The sequence below is a fragment of the Humulus lupulus genome, chromosome 8, assembly GCF_963169125.1.
Source record: "Humulus lupulus chromosome 8, drHumLupu1.1, whole genome shotgun sequence".
Lineage (NCBI taxonomy): Eukaryota > Viridiplantae > Streptophyta > Magnoliopsida > Rosales > Cannabaceae > Humulus > Humulus lupulus.
Genome location: NC_084800.1, coordinates 5,019,445 through 5,037,869, shown reverse-complemented (window position 1 = coordinate 5,037,869; position 18,425 = coordinate 5,019,445). Strand labels below are relative to the sequence as shown.

Genomic DNA, 18,425 nt, shown 5'->3' with positions numbered 1-18,425 from the left:
GGCTCGATGGCACATCAATTTTAGGGTTGCATGTTTTGCTTGATGGTTACTCGATACCTACTCGATGGGTACTCGATGCTAATGTGCATTCTCACTATTTCATGCATGCTCGATGGATGCTCAATGCCTGCTCGATGCAAGCTCGATGTCACATCATTTTTTACGTTGCATGTTATGCTCAATGGTTACTCGATACCTACTCGATGCAAGCTCGATGGTAATGTGCATTCTCACTATTTCGTGCATGCTCGATGGAGGCTCGATGCCTTCTCGATGCAGGCTCGATGGTCATGTTTTTCAGCATCGTTAAAATACCATTTCCTACCATCTGTTTTTCAGCTAATTGTATTTGTGTTTTTTTATTTCAGGTGTTTGGGAAATGCATGGTAGGAAATGGTATTTTAAGGATGCTGAAGGTGAAGTGATACCAATAGAGAATGATGTCACTTACTTGCAACTACTTGACATACTGCACGAGACATTTCAGGTGGATAGAGAGGTGTATGAATTGAAACTCGAGGTGCCATACGTATGCGGCGACCAACCATTTGCACCGGTTCAATTGAATAATGATCGTCAAGTTCGTGTATTCTTAGGAATAAGCTTGAAAGAACGGGTAGTCTTATGTGTGACTCCAGTTAAGAAGAATGTCATATCAGATCCTTCTCCTAGTGTGAACAAAAAAGACACGACCACTGTCGATCCATCTCCTGCAGGTAGCAGTTACAAGCATCTTAACGAGGTGGGCACTTTTGTTCCAGTTACGGATCCGATGGCTACTATTCAGCTTGATATACCACAAGGAGGTCCCACAGGTGTGCTTGAGGCATATGAGTACGATCCCTATGTGAATGATGATCCAGTTGGTAATTGCTTTGAAGACAATGATGATGGTTCCGAGGATGACTCGTATTATATTGCAGATGTTTCAAATGAGGAGTTAGACATTTCCCAAGCCCAACAAGTAGAAGAAGAGTCAGGACTTCCTCTTTCACAGGCACACCTCCCAACTCAAGGATGCCGAGCACCTGCTTCAAGCAGTAATCAACCTGCTAGGACAGAAGATAACACTGGGTGGAGGGAGACAATTGTATCAAGAGAAGATCACACCAGATGGAGTGCCCCAATGTTTACAAAAGAAGATATTAAGGCATCTGCTAAAACCCATTCCTCATCATCTGGTGGACCAATGGGAGAAATATATGTTGGGAAGACTTTTGAGGACAAGATTGATTTAAAAACCAAAGTTGCTCTATTTGCAATGAAGAATAACTTTCAGTATATGGTGAAAAATTCTGGTACTGACGTGTGGTATATCACATGCAAAGATCCTGACTGTTGTTGGAGACTGAGAGGGAAAAAACTACCAATGTCCCCTATGTTTGAGATCACGGTATATAAGAGCGTACACACATGCTCACTAGAAGTGTGACAAAAATCTAATGCCCCGGATTCCCTAATGTGGTTTAGCGGCTGGATTTGTAGGCCGGGAGGGCCATAATTGCTTAATTACGCCATTAAATGTGTTTATGCATGTTTATGAGAATTATATTATAATATAATGTTACTTGTATGCATATCGATGTTATGTGTTGAGACCACATTATGATGTGGGTTTGCTCGAGCTATTCGACATGAGACGATCGTAGATTATTGATTAGCGGTTTAGTCACAACGGGATTAAGCGTCGTGACTTGGGTTGAGTCTCGGGGTGGTTTTGATGATTAGAGCGTTACCGGGAGATAAAGGGTAACGGGGTGTGAATTATTGGTGTTTGAGATTATTGAGAATAGCGGGAATTGGAGAGCGTTAATTATGATTAACGAGTTAGGAGGAAAGTACCAAAAATGCCCTTAGGAGCCTTTAGAAAGTATTAATTGACCTAGGGGTAAACTGGACATTTCACCCCTAGGATAGATATATCACTTATTGGCTGAAGAAAGTAGTGAAAACAGAGTATGCAAAAAGGAGTTCTCCCGTACCTTCTTTTCTTCATTTTTCTTTGTGGTTTTTGAACCAATTTTGAGGATTCAAGCTTAGGAAGCAAGCCTTAGGAGTTTGGGGGTGTGTTCCACCATTGAAGACCATCATAAGCCAAGCTTTGGGTAAGTTTCTAACCATGGTTTTCTCTAGTTTGCTCTGTTTTGGTTTGTTTTGCAGCTGAGATTATTAGGATGAATTCATGGTTTTTGTTGGGAGTTTTGTCTAGGGTTCCCATGCTTGTGATGTTTGGGGTGTGTTAGGATGGTTTTTGGGTTTATTTGGCATCAAGAATAGGCTTTGGAAGCTTGGAAATCGAGTTAGAATCGAAGGAGATGAAGAAGGTCGGTTCAGGGGTGTTTGGGCCTGGAGGAAACCATTTGGATTTGAGGAGATCATTACAGATGAGCGTTGTAGCGCTACCCTGTTCCTTCTAAGTCCCGTTTTGAGTGTTTTTAAGGGTTTTTGACTTGGGGTTTCAATCCTTAAGGCCCGGGATCGAATCTACTCACCGTGTGGGCATGTTTCGAGGTCCCGAGGGTGGTGCTTAGGTTAAGACCCTATTATTGTGGATTCTCATTACTGGAGGTTATAATTGGTTGTGATTAGGTAACCGCTAAGGAACTAAAAGATCGATCGTTCTCAGGGGTCGTCTTTATCATACTTCTCGCTTGAACTTGAGGTAAGAAAACAGTGTATGAATACAGTTGCACCCTGTACAGGTATTTGACATGCATGGTTTGATATTGAGGCATGTTGGTTGATATATGTGAACGTGGATTGCATATTAAATGCTAATGAATACTGATTACCTGTTTGAGACACTGACTAGTCAGGGACCGACTTTAAAGTTGATGATCACGCATTGAATGGCTCTATGGCATTAATGCAGGACCGGCCCTAAGGTCGATGAACTTATAAGCGCTTGCCTGGTCTACGACCAGATGACTATAGCCAAGGTATATGACCCCGGTGACCGTTTGTCACGTGGCTAAGGGACATTGTCCATAGTTTCGACCCTAGAGTCGTGAGGAAGGTTATGTTGGTGACCAATCACCATGCACCTGTCCTGAACATGCTTATGAAAGAAATCACCTATCAGTTAAGCCCTGGTGACCCTATCGTCACATGGCTAGAGGGAGCGATGCTCATTATTGTGACTTTTGGCTAATGTCACCTATTTGTTGGACTGATAGTCCTGAATGGCTATTATGATCGTTGTTGATATTATATCATGTTTTAATATGTTTTCTTGCTGGGCCTTGGCTCATGGGTGCTATGTGGTGCAGGTAAAGGAAAGGAAAAGCTTGGCCAGCCTTGAGCAAAGAGCTTGGGTGATGTGTTGTACATACAGGGCTGCTTGACCGCCACGGTCAAGGAGTTCTCAGAGGGACTAGGGGTTTACCCTATTTTTGCCGCTTAGGCCGGCGGAGTTTGTAAATTTGGAACTGTAACGACTCTTTTGTATTACGAACCACTTGTAAATATTTTGAAAGGCTCATGAGCAGTTTATTTACTTAATGAAATATACCATTTCCTTTTTACTGGTTTTCTACCTTAACCTGATAATAACACTTACATCATGTTTTTAACCAAAGGACTCGGGTAGCGGGTCAAATTTCCGGTTCACCGTTCACCGTAACTGTTCTGGGGTAACCAGGGCGTTACAAAAAAGGTCATCGTCAAGCTGCACCGTGGGTCGTTGGACACCTCATAAAGAACAAATACACAGTTGATGGGACCAGTTACATGGAAAACAACATAAAGGAGGATATGAAGAAAAAATTTGGTATTGATATGAGTTATGAAAAGGCATGGAGATGTAGAGAGAAGGCACTTACGTATGTTAGGGGGACATATGAGGATTCGTATTACAAGTGGCCATCTTATTTGCACATGTTGCAGCAAAAGAATCCAAGTACAATTACTGATTTTGTCACTGAAGATGGTCATTTCCTATATTGCTTCTTTGCCCTTGGAGTTTGTAGGAGGGGATTCAGATTTTGTCGTCCTGTGATATGTGTGGATGGCACGTTCTTGAAGAATAAGTACGGTGGACACATGCTATGTGCCGTTGCTTTGGATGCGAATAGTCATTTATATCCAATTGCTTTCGGGTTGGTGGATAGTGAGAACCACAACTCGTGGAAATATTTCATGACGAAGTTGAAGGAAGCCATTGGGGACGTTGACGACTTGGCTTTCGTGTCAGATAGGCATGCTAGTATTATTCATGCTCTAGAGGCTATCTTTCCTGATACCTACCACGGCGCATGCTACCATCACATCAGTATGAATGTGAAAGCCAAGTTCAAGACTGATCACTATCACAGTGAGATGTGGTAGCAGCCTATGCATGGAAGAAGACCAAATTTCTAAAGCATTTTGAAAATATTAAGCGAATGGATCCTCCTATAGCTGCCTATTTGGAGGGAATTGGTTTCAATAAGTGGTCTCGTCCTTTCTTTCCTGGAAAACAATACAATATAATGACAAGCAACTACGTTGAAAGCTTCAACAACAAGACCAAGGATGCAAGAACCTTTCCAGTTACAATTTTTTTAGAATTCATTCGGTTCACACTATAGTCTTGGTTTTCTGAATGACGTAGTGTGACAGAGAAGACTACCACCAAATTATCCACCCTGATGGAGGCAGATGTATTGAACAATGCTAACAAAGGAAGGTTCATGAATGTCTATGCCCTTGGTCAATTCGAGTTTCATGTAACTGGTGCAGACAACGATGCTGAGGTGAATTTGATGACGAAATCATGCTCATGTGGGGTATTCCAGCTCATAGGCACACCTTGTCCCCATGCAGCTGCAGCAGCTATAGAGCGTGGAGTGAACCTTTACTCTTTGTGTTCACCATTTTACACCATTGAGTCATGGAGGAATTCGTACAAAGAAACCATTTACCCAACTGGGAACGAGGATGACTGGATACTTCCAGATGACATTAAGAATATGGTAGTTGGTGTACCCATAGAGAAACAACAAGTTGGTCGGCCAAAAAAGCCAAAGCTAGGAAGACCAAGGGTAAACCGTTGGCCATCTGGCGGGGAAAAATCAGTTACAATGCGTAAGTGCAGTAGATGTAGTGGTCGTGGCCACAACAAGTCCTCATGCAAAGCTCGGCTTTAAGTTTATTTTTTGTTGTATTTTATTTAAACTTGAAGTTGAAGGTTATTTTTTCGTTTTCTTTTTTTATTGTCGTTAATGAATTTTGGTCGTTAATTGTCGTTAATAAAAAGATGTTCGACTCAAAAAAAATTCTTAATAATCTAGATTTTAAGCAAATAAATATAACAAGAAGAGAATGTTCAATGTCTAATATTCTGATACCATAAGTCAATTGTCCATTTGTTTCTGAACAACTCCATGTTGTCATCGCAGATCGTGTGAAGTGGTAGCCTACCCAATAAGTGTTCGATGTGCTTGATGGCGTACACACCACAATCTCCACTGTAACCAAAACATAAATTGTATTAGTAACAAAATCAACATAGAATTTAATTTTAAAAACTTGAATAAAAACTAGACTTTTGATTACCTGACTTTGGTTTGGGGTACTGAATCAACTGGCATGCGGTGCACATTGAACTCTTTGCATCTTTTAGCTCCAGGTGGAATCGTCAACCGAGGGTCGTCCTTGAAAAGTTGTGACTGCAATAACAACGATGGGAACAAAGTAGACCATGACTTCATAAACGATTGCATTTGTTTATCACTTATCACTGTGACGTCTGAATCATAAACATTCAAAGTCCAAGTAGAAATAGAGGCTTCAACTACAAACCAATGCGCTTGAATGTAGTTCTGGCACCAATATACAGTGTCTACTCCCTTCCACGATGCCAGAAATTGATTGTCAATTCCCGTAATCATTGATATCACATCTGAATCCCACAAAAACCTTTTCTTATCCGCTTCCTTGGCATTCTGATATGCATCATAACGGGCTGGTACCACTTGTGAGAACATAATATTCATCACAACAGCATCTTGCCAATATGCCCCGGGATAGAACTGTCGATGCCTACGTAGCATATGCTTGGCCGCATCAATATGTTGCAAAAATGATAGGAAAGCAATTAATCAGCCTATCGAAACCCCTATCGAACCCCATGAACCCAAAACATCTGCCTATATAACACCCATCGAACCCCCATCGAAACCCCATCGAACCCCTATCGAACCCCATGAACCCAAACCACCCTGCATATCGAACCCCCATCGAACCCCATGAACCCAAACCACCTGCCTATCGAACCCATCGAACCCCATGAACCCAAACCACCTGCCTATCGAACCCCATCGAACCCCCATCGAACCCCTATCGAAACCCCATTGAAACCCCTATCGAACCCCATGAACCCAAACCACCTGCCTATCGAACCCTTATCGAACCCATATCAAACCCCATCGAACCCCCAACAAACCAAACCATCTGCGTATCGAACCCCTATCGAACCCACTGTTTATACCAGATAACAGATATTAATAAAATTACTTACCCCATCATTGATCCAAAACTGTGGTGTCTTCATCGTCAAAAACCAACTCGGACCATACACACCAGTTTGGACATCCCTCTTCGTCTTGTTTGGAATATCTACAAGCAACCACTTGCCGACCGTCCTGTACTATGTAGCAAGTGGCTTCTTTAGAGGGTTGAGGACTAATGGCACGTCATCAATCACATCCAAACGAGCTTTCTTTCTGGTTAGGTCGGTGTAGTCTTCAAACTTCTTAGGTTTGCATCTTTTCCTCTTGGCCAATTCAAACTCTACACCAGCAACATCCCCAGGTTCTATAATAGCAACACCTGGGGTCTTAGGATTTGCTATGAGTACTATCGGGGGAGGAGTGCCTATGTCATGTGAGACAAAATCATCTGGGAGGTCAAGTGAGTCGGAATCAGAATCATTTGGAAGATCTTGTACGAATGTCAAGATCTTATTGACAACATCCATGATGACCGCCTGATTCTTTAGGATGGTATCCTGACGACTCTCGACTCGCTCCAACCTTTCCAACACCTCCCGTAAATCAGGTTGATCAGGACTGGGGTGTACCAATGGGGCTGGGGCCGAAGGTGTGGGGCCGATGGGGACTGGGGTATCCTCATCATCAAGGCCATCAACAAAAATATTGGCTGCCTTCGTAACCTCAGCATCTATCTCCGCCACGTTCTCAAAATCAATGGGAGTTTCTACCTCTTCTTCTTGGCCCAACCCGGGATACAAGGGAGCATCACCCTCTGTCAGAGCACTATAATAATCTATCTCTGAAGGCGGGGGCTTCAACATGGACAACACAATCAACTGCATCAAATACAAAGCATTAAGTTAGTTTGAAACCACCAAATAATACTCTATTTTGACATAATATAGCAAAACTTACACTCGTCTTCTTGAACATCGGTGCAAGGTCGGCCTTCGAAATAGGACGCTCCTTATTGCTCGACCAACTGAGCATCCTCGGAAACTGGTTTCCATGGTTAATACCATACTCACGTGCAAACTGCTGGATGGCTTCGTATGCCCAATACTGCAATGCAGGGACATAACCATACAAACTGTGTTTTACTTCTTTCTGTTTCCCCTTAACTTCCTTCTTCTTCTCATAGTTCCTCTTCTGATGATGCATGTCTTTTTTACATGAATCCATAAGCTTGTTAAAAGACACCTTCCCCCATGCGTAAGTAAAGAAGTACTAAGTGTCCTCCACCATCTTCAGCGAATCTATCCAGACATTTAACTTGCCCTCTCGTGCAAGTAAAACCCCATCAACAAAGAAACATAGGCCCAACTTGTAGGCATCTTCAACTACAGTGCAGTTTTTTAAAGCAGCCTCCAAATGCATTATCTTCACTATTTCTTCATCATTAAAGTACTCCTTGATTAAAAGGTCACTAGTTAAGTGTTTCTTCAAATCAGTCTCAGATGGCCCGGAACTGAAGTTCAACCTCGTAACCAAAGAAAACTCGCCTCTACCAAATCTACAGGCACTACAACAAAATAAGAGTTTTATGACTTTATTTGGGAGACATTGAAAGTCTACAATGTCTCCCATAGGGGGAGACGTTGTAGGTGGAGTCATTGTAAGTATATATCTCATGTCTCCCAATAGGAGAGGTGAGAGACATCCCACGTCTCCCAGTGAGAGAGGTTGAAAGGTGTCCAAAAACGTTGACTTTCAACCTCTCCCATTGGGAGACGTGGGAAGTCTCTCACCTCTCCCAATGGGAGACATTGAAAGTCCCTGGGAGACTTTCAATGTCTCCCATTGGGAGTGGTGAGAGACTTCCCACGTCTCCCAGTGGGAGAGGTTGAAAGTCAAACGTGGACTTTCAACCTCTCCCACTGGGAGACGTGGGATGTCTCTCACCTCCCCCAATGGAAGAGGTTGAAAGTATTTCATTTTTTATAATTTTTAAATAATATATATTTGTATTATTACTTAATTTGAAATGTATATTTACTAATAAATAAAATTATATATATTTATTATTTAATAATAGTTTCGTCTTTTAATATATTTTATCATTATTATCAAATAATTAATAAAATAGTTCAATTAATTAAATTAAAAGATGAAACTATAAAAAAAATTAAAAACTTAATTCCATTTTTTTTAAATCCCTCTTCCTCATATTTCTCTACTTTGAAGATAATAGCAAGAATTACAAAACACAAATACCCTTTATAAAATCAGCAAGCAAACTAAATTAATCCAAATAATTTCAACAAAAGTTAAAAGAACAAACAAAACACATATCAAGAACACCACAAGAACTAGAAGAGCACAAAAATTACAAACAAATCATCCAAAAATTACAAACTCTCCCTATCTCTTCTTTGTAGAAAAATCTCAACCACATACGCATTAGCTAGTCCCCGCGCCCAGCCCGTCCCCGCGCCTATCGTCGTCGCCGTGCTCCGGTCACTGCCGTGCCCACCCTTGCCTCCGCGCCCTAGTCGCCGTTGCCCCACCCTTGCCGGATGCTAGTCCCTTGCCCACGCCTATGAATAAACAAAGAGTTTGTGAGAGAAAAATATAGATTGAGAGGAGGAATGAGGGAAGATAATTTAAGGGGGAAATGCAAAAGAAAAGAGAGAAAGATAGAGAGAGAGGCGGCAGATAGTATGAGAGAAAAAGAGAGAAGAGTATGTATGAGAGATTAGGGTTTCTTTTATTTATTCACACTACACCAAATAACTATTTTCATAACACATGAATATAACGCAATTGAAAAAGTGTTATGGTAATAGGCAAAGCAAAAAAGAAAAAGGCGGTATAAAATTTTGGGAGCCCGCTAAAATGTAAGGAGGCGGTGTTTTTTTTCTTTCCTTTTTTTAATTACTAAGTAAAAATAATTTTATGGGAATAGATCCTGTTTTCATCTCTCTCAAAATGATATCTCCCTTATCCGGCCCCTAATTACCAGCAGCGGTTCACAAACTCCAATCCCGTCGATAACTTCGACCCTAAGGTCTGGGACTGGGACACGGTTAGACTCCTTGCCAAGCCCCTTGACTCTGCGGCCTCCCCCGCCGTCAACGCTGCGGACATCGCCAAGACGGAAGAATTCCCTGCAACTCCAACCCCTGAGATAACCGATGCCACTCTCCGCAGAAATCTGGGGGGCGGCTTCACTTGTGGGGATGGCCCCAGATCCAGACCCAATAAGAGGGTTCGCTCTGGTAATTTTTGCTGTAGATTTCTGTTGTTTAGAACGGCGAGGTTCATCATCTTCTTGCTTGCTCCTTGCAGGTTTCATCCCCTTTCCGAGTTTGACGAGGGCAAGCAAAGTTGTAGAAGGAGGCTTGCTGGGCATAATCGGCGTAGGAGGAAAACTCAACCAGACGAAGTCGGCTCAAGACTTGTGCTCCCTGGAGATGGAGACAATAAAATTAATGGACACTTGGATATCTTTAACTTGTTGGCTGCTGTGGCTCGCGCTCAAGGTAAATGATCATGCTCTAAGGGTTTTCTGTGTTTTGTGTTCTAAATTCTCATTGATATTGTGTTGAATTCGTATGCTGCGTTTTTTACATAGAGATAAGCTAGAGTTTTAATAAGTAAAAACTACAAGATTCTTTTCTTCTAGTTCATCAGTATAGCTTCTTACCATAGTGAGTCTTCTTCACACAAGTCACCTTGGAACCGACAAACCAAGCTCTGATCAATACAGAATGATTTCAGTCAGAACACAAGAATTAAAACACTGTTATAATGCAACATTATGCATATTATAGAGGTCATGAATCAATCTCAGTAAGAAAATAATGTAAATCTTGTCATTTCTCCATGATATGTTCTAAACATTTTTTATAAAGTAAAAATAAACCCTTTGGCTCTACTGCAATCGACAGTGCCATCAATTTTAGTCCAATATGAAGCATAGATGACAGTGTCCACCCCCAAACACAACACACATGTCTCACGTGCCATCAATTTCATCGGGGATAAACTATTCACTAACAACTGAATCACTCTTTAGTTCTAAATGTAAGCCAAAAACTCGTAGCAAATGTATGATTTTGTTTAGTCCTCAAATTTGATTCACCTTGCTGCATCAGCTTAAAACTTGTTCTAACTAACCAGTTATTTGTCTTAACTTATTACTAAAATGACGTTTGCAAAAAACTTTCTATTAAACATTCGATCAATCAATGACTGCACTCAACAGATTATTCGAACCCTCCAAAAATACCTGCTGATGTCTATCATTATACCTCCTCTGCTCTGGTTCCAGAGATAAGTTTTCTTGCCTTATATCTATTGTTTTTTTCTTCTTTGAAAAAGTTCTAGGTTAGTTTTTGGAATGTTTGTTTGTATTGAGGTTCAAGGTAGTGTAAGGTAACTGTGGTCTATGTTACTCTTGAACTAATGGTCAATGCCCCACAAGTGTATGATAAAATGATACAAAGAAACTGTATATACATTATGAGCTTGGACAGATAGAATATGCTATATGAGCCCTTTGGTTTAATGAAGCATTCAAGATAGTTTTAGAGGTTGAGCTATATATTTCTAGGCTAATAATCTAGAAGACAACAATTTCTTGCATGAGATGAGATTTCTTGCTAACAATTTATTGCTAAGATCCAAACTAGAAAGATGAACAAGAGACCAAATTGAAGAGTTCAGCTCTTCTATGGCAGTGGAAGATAAACAAATGTATTTAATTTGTGGCTGATACTGATTTTATGACAGGTGCCAATTTTTTTTTTCTATGCAGAACCCAATGAGTAGAAGCCATATTTAGCTTAGTTATCCAGAGTGAAGGTTTAAAAAGGATCATATACATATAACAAATTGAGTTATAAGCTTTTATAAGACTTGACTTTTATTTGAAATCCACATTCTATTCCAATAAAGACCTCATGAAAACAACAAATATTCATATTAGAAAAAACCCAGCCTGAGCTTTTTCTTTGCTTTGGCTTTCATGAAATGAGCTTCTTTACTCACATATGTATATTTGATATGTCTTTTACAGGATGGAGGTACGAGCACCATCACAGTCAGTGGTTGTGTCTATACCAATATTGCATTATGATGGTCAGCTTCTATATATTCATTGCCTTTTCTGTAATTTAGATAGTTCAATTTTTTTGAAGTTTGGTCGTGTAATTCCTTAGTGAGACACTTGAGAATTGTGTGTTTTTCTTGTTTGAGACACTTTCTGTCCTTATGATGTGGTTTCTGTCTTTTTATTGCAGATACTGAATCTGCAAAAGCATCAAGACGGCAACTCAAGGAAGCTATATATACAACACTATTTAACATGAATGTTCCTGCTGTTTGTGCAATTAATCAGGTAAATTTCGCTAAGCCTTAACTTGCCGCTGCTGTTTATTATTCTAAAATATTTAATACTAAAAAAATAAGAGTAATTTTTTTTTTTTTTTTTTAAAACTAGGATTCCGCTAACAATTGCTATGTAGGTATCCAAGAGAAACTTAAACCTCATACCTTGTGATATAGCAAGCCATATGCCTTATCATTTGAGCTACCCCTCTTTGGTAAAGAATTAAGATTAGTTTGTTTCATGCAAAAATGACATTTACCATCGGATATAGATTTCGAGGCCTTGATCCAATTTTCATTCTTCATTTTCCTTTTGTAAAGCAAGCTTCTGTGACTTGAGTGGTTGACAATCCTGAACAGGCACCAAATTTACTTATTAACACTATAAGCTGAGATGCTTTATGTACTTATGCTTGTTTATGAGTAATTTGGATCTTTTGCTTTTGGCTTAAAATGTTCGATTGATTCTTTGATAGATGTTTTTTATTTGTAAGATCTTATCCATTTTCTGTTTTTGAAAATGTAGGCAACTTTAGCTTTGTATGCTGCTAGAAGAACTTCAAGAATTGTTGTAAATATTGGGTTTCAAGTCACATCAGTTGTTCCAAGTAAGGAGTGATAGTTTCTCTTTTATCTTTTATATGCATTATGCTTCCTTAAACTATCAACAAGGTTTCATTTACCTATGATATATACTGATTAGCCCTACAGTATAAGTTACAATTTTAACTTTCCATGCAGCCTTGCTGCTTTTATTCTTCTTTTTTCATTTTCATTCTATGGATTTTCCAGTGCTTTCTTTTATATCATATCTTGGTTGCATTCAATGTTTGGGGATCTGAAATATACTATTTTCTTTTCTTTTTCGGCTTCTAGTTTTACATGGTAAAGTAATGCGCAAAGTGGGTGTGGAGGTTGTGGGACTGGGAGCACTAAAAATTACCGGGTTTCTTAAGGATTTGATGCAGCAGAACAATATTAGTTTTGAATCGCTGTACACCGTTCGCACTTTGAAAGAGGTACAAGTCTTGCTTGTTTCTTGAGTGCAGAATATTGTTGTTGAATATTTATCCTCGTTTTTCCTGACTGTAGTTATTCTGTTTTAATACTATCAGCTTTGCACCCTCAAAGAAAATATTTTGCTCATGGTACATTAAACTACTAATACCATTAGTATCCTGTGTTTTAGTGGAATGTTTCAATTTTGTTTTCTACTGCTCTTCTCTCTCATTTTTGTAAGGAGACCTTGCTGAAGCTGAGTTCTATTTATGACCTTATTTCCATACAGAATCTCTGTTATGTTGCCTATGATTATGAGGCTGAGCTACTCAAAGATACACGAGCATCATCTGACGCAGCAGGAGAAGGTCAGTTCACTCTTTCAAGAGAGCGATTTCAAACAGGAGAAATCTTATTCCAGCCACGAATGGCAGGAGTGTAAGTTCTGGAACTTATAATATTTATTGCTTCACGAGCACTGTCAGGAAAGTTCCAACTGTGTGGATGCATGTGAGTGTGTGTGTGTGCTGCAAGGATATTAAAACTTCTACCATATAATTCATCAAAAAAGATGTCTAGAAATGCTTTATGTCTTGATTCTAGGCGTTAAAAATGTGACGAGAATACAGTTCTTCTAAGAGAATATAATTGAGACTTCATGAAAGTATAATGTTTAAATTGTGAAAAACATATGAATAATATGCATATAATCAGGTAGTTGTTTCATTATTCTTCTGCAAATTTGGTACAGCTAATCTTGTTTTTCACTAGAATTGGAACTCTATAATATTGTAGTTTTTGTAAGTTACTATTATGTCTAGAATAAGGATAGTGGTATGAGCAATATGAATGTATGCTAATTCATGGAAACTTGGAGTAAACTTATTACCTTTTATTTCTATTTTCATTTTGCTCTTTATTTTTATTATAGTTATTGGTTCGGTGCCTTGGGTCACAAACAGATGAACTCTATGTTGTGGTAGTTTTTACTTCAGTTGTTTTTCAGGTAGTCTAGATTAAAGGTGCTTTGTTAATAAGTGGAAATGAATAAGAATATGTATAACTTTGTCAATAAACTATTTTCTCGTGGAGGAATATCATGGGTTTAGCATAGACTACATATATTGTGCCACATGTTAATACAGTAGCCTTTAGTTAACTGACCTGGCCAGTAAGCTACACATAGTTTTTTTTTCAGTGTTTCCTCATCCCATTTTTGCAGTGCTTTAATTATGCTCTTTTTCTTAGTAAATTCTTTTCTTTTTTGTTTTTCTCTTCAAATTCTATAAATGAATTATAGACTTGTACATAATTTGATTTTGATCAAAATTAGGGTATAGGAGCAAGCTATTGAGAAATCTATAGCAAAAACAAGAAGAAATGTAAACAAACTCCTCAAACTAACAGAACCAAAACTAAGCCAGACTCTAATTTAGAGAAGGCAGAACCATTCAAAAGAAAAGATAAGAACTTTAGAAATATATTACTAAATACACTGCCAATTCCGAACATTATCTGAGAAGACGTCTTTGAACACACACATAGTAACCCAAAATCTGATCTTCTCCCACAACACCTCCCCAGATTCTTCTTTATCTTCAAAGATTCTCTTTTATGCAACATTATTCAATTGCTTTAACTTGCAATGCTAACATTAGAAATGTGCTGCCTCAAATCATGTGTTGACGTATCAACTTTTCGTGAGCTTGAGACCTTGGTGAGGTCTGTGAGGGTATTTTTTTGCTTTTACCATTTAGGTCTCTTCTAGCTTTAGGCTTTTTTTTTTTTTTTTTGAGAAATAGGCTTTGTTAATATTGCTGCTATTAGTGTTTACATATTGTTAATGAAGAGATGATGCAATCATTGTTGCCTTTAAATGTACGAGTGAATGCATCTAAAAATTGATTTCTGACTTGTATTGTGCTTTTGATTCTTCTCACAGCATTCAATATTAAAACCTTTCATGCTACGTCGAGTTAAAACAGATGTAGTTTCAGAGCTTACCAGGAAAACAGAGATCACAGTGCACTGCAAATTGAGTTCACGACAACAAGCTTTTTATCGAGCTATCAAGAACAAGATATCTCTTTCTGAGTTATTTGACAACAATCGTGGACAACTTAATGACAAAAAACTCCTTAATTTAATGAATATTGTCATTCAACTAAGGAAGGTAAGCTATGCTTTTCCACCTCCTTTCCTGAAATTAATTTAATTGCTACAAGCAATCAAGTGAGGAAGCTAATTTTTATTATTTTTTACTGTGTGGTGCCAGGTCTGTAATCATCCAGAGTTATTCGAAAGGAGTGAGGGAAGCACATATCTCTACTTTGGTGAGATGTACACTACTCAGGAGGTCGCAATCCTATAATATTCAAGGTTCTTTTTATAGCTGCTTTCTTTTAATATACATAACTATGCAAAATCTCTTGTATTGTTATTATTCTTTTCAAATAAGCTCCATTCCCCACATGTCCTCACTCATCTCCCCTGTATGTAGTTTAACATAAAATAAAATAAAAATGAAAATGAATAGCATTGTAGAACTTATTTCCATATCACCTTACATCCATGTCACGTTTCCACTACTTTTTGGTTGCTGGTTTTTTACAAGTCCTGAGGAAGGCTGGGAAACACATTATTAGTTCCCACAGAAGGCTGAACAATTCATCTTTAAAAGCCACACTCCCACCTAGTTTACAAAAAAGGTTCTTGGATGTCTTAATTATTCCTGCACTTCGTTTTGTAATAGTATTGGCTCCTCTGAATTAAAAGAATGTGAAGGAAACCTTTCTCATTTACCAGCCAATCTGAACTGAGATAAGAGACTTGTGTTGATACAATACCAGCACTGAACATGGCAAATTAAGTAGGACATTATATTCAAATTACTGTTCTGTCATTCAAATGATTTAAAGCATGCACTCGTAGAATGATAAAAATTTCAGTCAGCCGAACATTTTTTTTTCTTTTTTAGATTTTACCAAACTTGGTTACTTTTAATTCGAATTAGGAAAATAAGATGCAACTGTGATCCTTCTTTTTAATTATTTATTAAAATTGGTGTTTTTCTTAGTTTCTTCCTCTTTACTATGAAGGATTCTGGAAGCTCCTATTCAATTCCTTATACAAAAGTTTAGAATTTGCAACGTGCTTCTTATAAAAATTGCATGTACAGTTGTGGTGGTTATGGAACTAATGGCTATTGAAGACTTGGAAAGCATATTTTATGTATCTTTAAAACTTATTGTTCATCATTGTGACTACATTAGTATTATTTAATTTAATCTGTGTTGCTTCTGCTACCAATGATTTATTCAGAGCACAGGCTAGTATTATTTAATCAGTGTTAATTCTGCTATTAATGGCTTACTCAGAATTCAGTATGTGAGGTTGTTCCATGCATGTATGTTTGCCTTTCTTTTCATTAAACTTGTTCATTAAATTTGACCATGGATTACTTTATATATCATTGCTATAAGACCAGACCAGTGACTATATTCTTAGAAAATTCATCATATATATATTAATAATTATTTATAAATTCCCTATGTTACTGAGACTGGCTTATGCTGTCAAGGAAAGCACTCTTGATAGTCTAATTACTGAGCTCCTTCTATGGCTATTGGATGAGAGAGTTCCACATATGGATGATGGCATCCAGCTTTTAAAAGCTCTGAATGTTCTGATGCTAAACATTCTGGATAAGTCTTGCCATTTCATTTCTTCCCTCTTCTTTTTTTCATTTATTCTTATCTTGACTCAGATGTCTTATTTTAGTCTGATTTGTTATTCAACTTTACAAGATAATGCAGATCGAACTTCATCCTTTGTTGTTCTCATCAATCTCTTACGTCCATTAGATCCTTCAAGGTTGCCCTCACCTGCATCAAATGAGACATTTGCTGTCAGAAATCAGAAGTTCTCTGATCTGGTTGTTAAATGTTTGATAAAACTTACAAAGGTAACTTCTTGTTTTAGCTATTTTCTTCTGCATTGCTCATATTTTGATGCTTCTCTGAATTTTCATAATGTGTTTTCTAACCAGGAAGGCAATGTTGCCAACCAGAGGGAACATCTAATTCTTCTCCTTGCCAATATTCACATTCAGAAAGCTAATAAGCAGTCTGTCTTGAAGGTATTCTGATTGTTAATTAAGGTTGTAAAGCTTTGGCTTTATCTAATCCTCTTATATAAATTTGACTTTATGATATTTGGAGTCTAATGTCAAAACTGGATATTTATGAGCATTGTTCTTTTGTAAATTTCTATTTAATTAGCATTTGAAACATTAGTGGTGAAATTTGGGTTTTCAATAAGGTCTTCTATTTCTTTGAAACTCTTTTATGACTCTTTAATTTAAGGTCAATCACTAGAGTCTTGAATTTAACATAAGGATGTAATATTTGCTTTTACATTTACTATCATTCTAGTCATAGAAATTTAGTATAGTTTAGTTACAAGTAATTTAGTTGCTGCTGCTCTTGACAATTTGTGGTATCTAAAAGATGGAATACATACTTTAGCCTTGAAAAAACTTTCAGAAAATGGTAAGAGTTATGTGGGTTTTACAGTTTTATTTTTGTATGATACTTCAAGCACTGATCTGTAGACTTATCTCAGTTTTTTGTGGATCCTACTCCATTTTCTAGGATCTTGCAGGCAAAGGACACCAAGTGAATTAGATAGAGAGGTTAAGAACTTGAGGGTGGCATTTACTGACCTGTTTTTGAAGCATAACACTTTCAAAGAAATTGCAAAGCCATCAAGATATTGATGCAAAGAATGGAAGAATGTATTTCACTAATTTTTGTATATATTTCTTGTTTTGTATTTGGTGATAAAGGAATCTAAATTGGGCTTAAATTATGTTGTAATATGATTTCTTAAGACTAGACTAGTAGACTAAATATTGTAATTACATTTGAGTAATTAATAAAAATCTATTTATGTTATCTTATTTGGCTTCAACTTTCATATTTGTTTTCCTAGTTTTGTGTAAGTTAAAAAAATTTATGTTTCTCTAAGTTAATATAACACATGTGTTATACTAAAGTGTACTATAACACAAAAAATGTGTTATAGTAAAGTGTAGTATAACACAAAAAAAGTGTTGTACTAAAGTGTAGTATAACACAAAAAAAATGTTATACTAAAGTGTAGTATAAAACAAAAAAAGTGTTATACTAAAGTGTAGTATAACACAAAAAAAGTGTTATAGTATCGACTATAAATAACATAATTCAACACTTATCTATATATTAAAATAACACAGAAATTGTGTTATCGTTGACAGTACAATAACACATCTGTATAACACTGATAAAGTGTTATGTAAAGTACCCTGACCTACGATAACATAGTCTGTCTTAACACATCAGAAAGTGTTATCGTAGGTTTTGATAACACATTTTTGGTGTTATTAAAAGCATTTTTTCTTGTAGTGTCATTTATTATTAATTTTTAATATAAAAAGTTTGAAAAATAGACATGATGAGAGAAGAGAGAGAAACGTGGGAATTAAATTTAATGGGAGTGTAAGAGATGAGAGTAATGTGGGAGAGAGTGAGGATTTGAAAGGATTTGATTTATAATAATAATAATAATAATAATAATAATAAT

General features: G+C 37.5%; 1 protein-coding gene across 1 annotated transcript; it reads left to right on the top strand.

The window, feature by feature from the left end:
• Positions 1–10,620: 10,620 nt before the first annotated feature.
• LOC133794910 (actin-related protein 8-like) lies at positions 10,621–17,763 on the top strand. The gene is made up of 11 exons (XM_062232352.1): positions 10,621–10,625; positions 11,494–11,555; positions 11,717–11,814; positions 12,331–12,412; positions 12,681–12,823; positions 13,093–13,241; positions 14,746–14,976; positions 15,079–15,182; positions 16,384–16,767; positions 16,852–16,941; positions 17,456–17,763. Exons 1-7 carry the CDS (start codon positions 10,621–10,623, stop codon positions 14,756–14,758), a joined length of 552 nt encoding a protein of 183 aa, XP_062088336.1. The 3' UTR covers positions 14,759–14,976; positions 15,079–15,182; positions 16,384–16,767; positions 16,852–16,941; positions 17,456–17,763.
• Positions 17,764–18,425: the final 662 nt, after the last annotated feature.